A 6,850-nucleotide genomic window follows, 5' to 3' on the forward strand; every position below is an offset into this window, starting at 1 on the left:
GACAGTTAGCGCGGATGATATTTTTATGTGTCTATTTCTACTGGGTTCGTTAACTAGCAACTACTGCTTCGGTTCCTATATTTACCAAGATATTTCTGTTTTCTAGCATAATTGTTTAAATATTTTGCTTATTCAATTGACTTTTTTCGAAGAGGCAGGCCTGGATTATTTCTCATTTACTGAATTTCTAGTGGTAGAATGTTTTGTAGACAGTTCAACATAAGTATTCATGTGGGTCATGTTGAAGATAATGCCTTTACAATGGTTGACCTGAGTCTTTCTTCCTCATGGCATCTTTGGTCCTCCTCAGTGCCATTATTGAGTTTTTATATAACTATTATTTTGCTTCTACATTTTTTATTCACACTAGTGACTGACATGTGAGATAACCCAGTACAGCAATTTTAATCAAAATCTGAGCTTCAGTAGTTAATTTATTAAAAAGTTGTGGTGATCTGCCATAGAACAACCCCAATGAAGAATATAACAGCAGTTACCCAGACTTTGTTGTTGGTGGGAAGGGGCTCACTGTATAGCCCATTTTCAAGGACTCCACCCCACCACCCTGTTCTCCATCATTTGGGCCTCAAGGTTCTTGCAAGGCCCTTTGGACCTTGTTGGATGTTGCCCTATTGTTGCTGGTTGCAAAGGGCCCCCCATTACAGTTCAAGCTTCAAAGCCCCAAAAATGTAGAACCGCCACTGATCAGTGGTCAAGTTCGCCGACAGGTCTTAACAAGCAAGTGTTGGCAGGCAAGCGGGCCGCACATTGTTAGGAAGTCCAGCATGCATCAGCAGAAATATGTGCATGTAATGACTTATTTACAATGCAATACTATAAATAGGCAACATATATGAAATCTAATTTAGATTCGGTTCTTGTAGGCTAACCGGGCTGTGTGACCGTGGTCTTGGTATTTTCTTTCCTGACGTTTCTTTCCTTTTGACTATATATTACTCTTCCTACACACTTGACACTGAGAGACACTGTCCTTCAGTGTTACTCCTCTGAAGATACCTGCCACAGCTGCTGGCGAAACGTCAGGAAAGAAAATACCAAGACCAAGGTCACACAGCCCAGATAGCCTACAAGAACCGATGAACTCTGACCGTGAAAGCCTTCGACACTAATTTAGATTGTTTCTGAATTGTGTGACAAGCAGTTAACAATAGTGCAAGGGCAATAAGTATTAAAAAAAATTAATTCATATTCGATACCTTCGATCTTTACGGATTATGGTTGCAAAAGCAGATACCTACACTTTATCCTGGGTTATGGGATATAGCACAGAAGTGTTTAAATGCATTTCCTTCGTCATAATTAATGGAACATGGGTACAATGCGGTCACAAATCTGTTAACTAAAAAAAGAAACCGACTGCAAATAGCTAATCACTGGGATATAAGAATGCTGCTGACAAAAATAGAGCCGAACTTTAATAAATTGATGGCAGAGCACCAGGTTCATCCTTCTCATTAGGATTATTTTTAATGTTATTTGTGACTTTTATTTTAATATTATCCTTCGTAACCTTGATTTTCTGTGTGTAATGCAAATGTTACTATGGTTGATTTTAACAAATAATTTTACAATTTCAAGCTTCAAGGTGTCTTATTTACAACATCTTTCTTTACTATGTTGTAGGACATAGGTAGAAATATAGATACATAAATGAACGCAAATTTGTCACTGCATCTTTCTGTTTGTTTGCTTAAAGAAGGTAGATTTCCAGGGGGGCACCGAGTAATTTTTTTCTGAAAAGGGGGCAGTAGGCCAAATAAGTTTGGGAACCTCTGCTGCTAGACCATTCCCTTCTCGTTGTATAAAGAGTAGCAATAGATATCGAACAACGCAACTGTTGTGAATGGACCTGAACAGAGTCTCATGGGGGAGCTCCCACAAAAAGCCAGGTTGGGAAGACGTCAAGACGTCTTGTTGACAACCTTGCCTCTCACCAAGCCCCCATTTCATCTTCCATTAACAATTCTATAAGGTCTATCAAATTATGCACGGTATGGAGAGAGTGGACAGGAAGATGCTTTCTCCCTCTTTCATCATACTAGAAAGCGAGGTCATCTGCTGAAGCTGGAGGGTGAGAGATTCAAAACAAATAAAAGGAAGTATTTCTTCACACAACACATAGTGAAATTGTGGAACTCACTGCCCCAGGATGTGGTGATGGCGGCCAACTTGGAAGGCTTGAAGAGGGGAGTGGACATGTTCATGGAGGAGAGGGCTATTCGTGGCTATTAGTAAAAATGGATGCTAGACAGGATGCATTCCAATTCTTTCCAGGATCAGAGGAGCATGCCTATTATGTTCAGTGCTGTGGAACACAAGCAGGATAATGCTGCTGCAGTCGTCTTGCTTGTGGGCTTCCTAGAGGCTCCTGGTTGGCCACAGTGTGAAAAGGTTGCTGGACATGATGGGCCTTGGTCTGATCCAGCGGGGCTTAAATTATGTTCTTATGTTCTGTTAGTCCTTAAAAATTTGGTTAAGAAGTGAGTTCTTCTTGTTCTCAATACCCAACGGATCCCAGAGAAGACAGCTGGTTAACCTGCAGGGTAGCTGATCCAAAAGGATGGGCAATCTTCACCTCATTTGAACCACTTGCTCAGTTCTGGCACAGTCTTGTACTGAACGGGGGTTTCTTGTAACGCTCGGCATGCTTTGCAGTAGTGAGTGGCCCAACTCGTTGTTCCAAGGGGTTCCAACCGTGACCGCCAACGGAAGTAATTTTGGTACCTCACGTCATCTTTGTCCAGTTCGTGTAAAAAGTGAGCCAGTTCCTGTGCAGAGGGGAAATCTTCGATGTGGATAAAGGAGTCAGGGGGCAAAAATTCCTCATAGTTCTTCCGTGGCGGGCCACAGACGACGGGAACGGCCATGGAGAGAAAGGCGTTCTTCCAGACTTTCTCGGTGATGTAGTCTTCATGGATGGAGTTCTCAAAGGATAGGTAGAATTTGTACTGGGTTAAAGTGGGAAAGTGTTTGTCCTGAGGGAGAGGCAAGTGTTGCCGTCCATAAACATCAACCTGTATGTACTTTTTCAGCTCCTGATAGTATTTTAGACGGCGGGAGCTCGGGTTCCAGTTGCTGACAACCCATGCCACTAGCTTAGACTTGGGTGGAATGGTGATGTTCTGTGGGTGATGGAGGGCTTCCAGCCACCCGTAAGGAGTGAAGATGTCGGAGTCTCTCCGGTATGACATAGTAAGATTGAAGTAGTTATCCATGAAGCCCAGATTGGGGGAGTTGCTCGGAGACTCCAAATTAAACCAGATCCAGCGTTGGGAAGGCGGTCTTGGATTGCGGGGGAGTGAATTGGAGTAACATACATCTCTGTGGTGTACGACAACCGCGTCGGCCTTGTTGTGCCAGCTTCGGTCAGCGGTGAAGTGGCAGTCTGGAATGTTAAATAACGAGGAGCATTTTGGAAGGGGAAATCGTTGACCAAAGGGCCAAGTCCATAGCAGGATGGTGATCTCTGGGGGTCCCTTGACAATAGGGGTGGCCATTTCAAGTTGTTGCCATGGTTCTAGTGCAGGAGAAATGGTGAGAGAGTCTGTGTGCTGTACAGTTCGGATATAAGCAAAAATCACCATGCTGAGTATCAGCTGGAAGAACAGAAAGGGCAGTAGTTTCTGGCAACTTGATGTTTTGGTCTGTTCCTTGAAATCCATGTGTGGGTCTGGGGAAAAACGAGAGAGGGTAAAGGGAGAATGATGGTGTTTGCTCACATAACAGAAATAGTTTACTGTCAGCTCTGGGCTCACCAGACAAATCCCACAAATCGACCTCTAGGCAGATCTTCCATAGAAAGTTGATTTATTAAGAAATATACAGTGAGTTACAGAAATTGATTTGGAAATTGGCAAGGATACTAATGGGGGAAGCACTAAGGGTACAGGAGATATAAAGGTGAAAGTGAACTTTCTGGATGACTACTGGTTGCTATGGCAACCCACTGATAACACTTGTTCCCAAGGAAGAGCAGGACAAAATAAAACCAGAGCTGAACAACAGTTCGACCTTGAAACACCACCTGGCTTAGCCGCTGGGTACCAGGCCTGACATTTACCTTGGCTGGATTTCTATAATTCAGCCAACTTAACTGCAATAGGTAAGACTCAAAACCTCCCTCTTCCAACTGGAAACCACTTATATGGGTACTTGCTTAATTTCTTGAGTAGGAAACCTGTCTCATGCCAGGGGTGCCGAATGTGGAATCAGTGTCACATAGCACAGGTGTTTCCAAAGTTCTCCTCATCCAAATTTCTCCCTGGATTTTGCAGTTCTGGATGACCTGGACTTGATCTGAATCTACTCATTCTGTTTTTTTGTTTCTGAATTGTGTACACAACTGTGCACCCATGGTTGCCTCTGTTGTCTGCTCATTTTGTTTGTTTGCCTCTTTTCCACCTTCGTGTCAGCAATATGCATGTTCAGATTGGTAAAACACTACAAAAAAGCAAGATATGATGGTACATCTAATCGCACCAAAATTTATTTTGTGTGGTGTTTTACCAATCTACTCTGTATTTTTTTACTACAGTTACATGGATGTACATATGCATTCCTGGACACAGATCAACCACCATGCAAACAAGTATCTTGATACAAACGCAAATGCAACCATATTACTAGATTCTCTTTTGGCAGTCTTTTTAAAAAATAAAAATAAACTGTCTATTGGTAATGCAGAGGAGGGGAGAAGACAGAAAGAATAGGGGGGACGACGTTGAAGCTCCAATAAACTGCACAGACCGAGCACACTGAATGAAATTTGGAAACAGAAATCTGAAATAATTAGAGATTTTCAAACACCTGCTAGTTCAGCTCACGTCCTGTTTCTAGTGGTGACCAGGCAGCCAGTTAAGTGGCGGGCAGTTCCGCTGTTTGCTACCTGTTTGCATCGATATGCAGAAGCAGGCTACTTCCAGCCATCAGAAGCCAACTCCCAGCCGATGAGGGATAGGGTTGGTGTCAACTTCTGATCTCCTGCTTGGGACATTTAGCTCTGTACCCAGCAAAGATTTTCAAGATAGGGGGTGGGAAACAGCAACTGTCTCCCAGGTGATCAGGCAGGCGTTGGGTTCTTATGGTCTCCCATCCTGGAAATTTTGCTGCATCCCAGACATGTAGAGTTGCAGAACATTTGGCTGTCATCTCGGTCTGTAAAGGAAATAGTTGCTGTTCTTCACAGCCCAAACTCTCTGTTTGGGGTGGGGAGAAAGATAAAGACTGCTTTTCTTCTCCCCACCCCAAACTGTTGGCTTGGACTGCAGAGAAAATGAGAAAAACAAACCCCCTCTCTGTTTTGAAATAGCTTCTAACTCCAATTTCGCCATGTAGCTATATATATTTTGGGGTGGTGATGGTGATAGATCAGAACTGACTTCCACCTGATCTCCTGATCAGCTGTGTGTCCAAGGATGGTTGGCTACCGAGGCCAGCCAAAATGTGATGTTCCCAATTACTGTAATGCCCTGTGCTGTCATTTAAAGACTGTGAAAGTTTAGATAGATAACTGTTTAAGACTTGGACAGGATCATTAATTTGTCTGGCTCAGTGAAGGTCTTGCAAATCTTCGGTCCTTATAGAGGGACTAGGGCTGTCAATTCGGTTCGGCCCGAACTGAAAATCAGCCGAATTTCCCTTGATTCGGCGGTTTTTAGTTCGGGAGGAACCAAACTCAAAACTGGCGGGCAACCGGGGGGGCCAAATTCAGCGAGTTCGGGAGTTCGCAAATAAATTCGGCCAATTCGGGGCCGTCAGTAAGCAGCATAACCTTCAGTAAGCAGCATTCTCCTCCCCCGGCCAATCGGTGGCCAAGCTGGGTCTTCTTCTGGCCAATCAGTCAGGATTAAGTACTGGAGGAATCAGCTGATGTGCGGCCGGCCGGGGAAAGAGAGAGAGAGAGGGAAATCCTCATGTGTGTGTGAGGGAGTGCTTGTGCACATTCGCTCCTTTCCGTGGCTGCAGGGGGCGCATTTTTTGGGGTACCGACCCCAAACTTTCAGGGGATATTCAGACAGGTTTTCTTAAGAGACCACCCAAGTTTTGTAAACATTGGGTCAGGGGGTCCCGAGATATGGGCTCCCCCCTTTTTCTTTCCATGGCTGCAGAGGGCGCATTTTTGGGTGTGCCGACCCCAAACTTTCAGCGGAGCATCAGACAAGGCTTCTTAAGATACCCCCCAGGTTTTGTAAACATTGGGTCAGGGGGTCCCGAGATATGGGCTCCACCCCTTTTTCCTCTCCCCCTTTTCCATTTTCGTGGCTGCAGGGGGCGCTTTTTTGGGGGTGCAGCCCCCAAACTTTTATCATAGCTTCAGAGAATCCCTCTTAAGAGACCACCCAAGTTTTGTAAAGATGGGTTCAGTGGGGGCTGAAATATCGGCTCCCCCCTTTTCTCTTTCCGTGGCTGCAGGGGGCGCATTTTTGGGTGTGACGACCCCAGACTTTCAGCGGAGCTTCAGTCAAGGCTTTTTAAGAGACCACCCAAGTTTTGTAAACATTGGGTCAGGGCCCCCCGAGATATGGGCTTTCCCCTTTTCCCTATTGGGATGAATGGATCACCCTCGAGAGATGCATACATATGGATCTTATATTGGATACAAATGGAATCGTATTGGATTACCCAGCCTCCCAGCCCCTCCTTCTGGAACAGAAGACAGCCACAGTAAGACCCCTTTGGGGGCTTTAATCTATAATTTTTCTTTTCTGTGTGTGTGTGGGGGGGGGGAAAGCAGAGTCTGTGTGTGGGGGGGGGGGAGGGAGCAGTTTCTGTGGGTGGGGGGGAAAGCCAAAGGTGGCTTTTGCCGGTTCTGCCTGGGGTGTGTGTTCCC

At 45.0% G+C, this 6,850-nt stretch overlaps 1 protein-coding gene across 1 annotated transcript; it reads right to left on the reverse strand.

The window, feature by feature from the left end:
• Positions 1–2,597: 2,597 nt before the first annotated feature.
• Positions 2,598–3,683, reverse strand: LOC130473133 (4-galactosyl-N-acetylglucosaminide 3-alpha-L-fucosyltransferase FUT6-like). Its single transcript, XM_056844662.1, has one exon. The coding sequence runs from the start codon at positions 3,681–3,683 to the stop codon at positions 2,598–2,600; it is 1,086 nt and encodes a 361-aa protein (XP_056700640.1).
• Positions 3,684–6,850: the final 3,167 nt, after the last annotated feature.

This window comes from Euleptes europaea, chromosome 2 (assembly GCF_029931775.1).
Source record: "Euleptes europaea isolate rEulEur1 chromosome 2, rEulEur1.hap1, whole genome shotgun sequence".
NCBI lineage: Eukaryota > Metazoa > Chordata > Lepidosauria > Squamata > Sphaerodactylidae > Euleptes > Euleptes europaea.

Excerpts from the sequence above, each read along its gene's own strand:
- LOC130473133 (XM_056844662.1), bottom strand. The coding sequence starts at position 3,683 with ATGGATTTCAAGGAACAGACCAAAACATCAAGTTGCCAGAAACTACTG.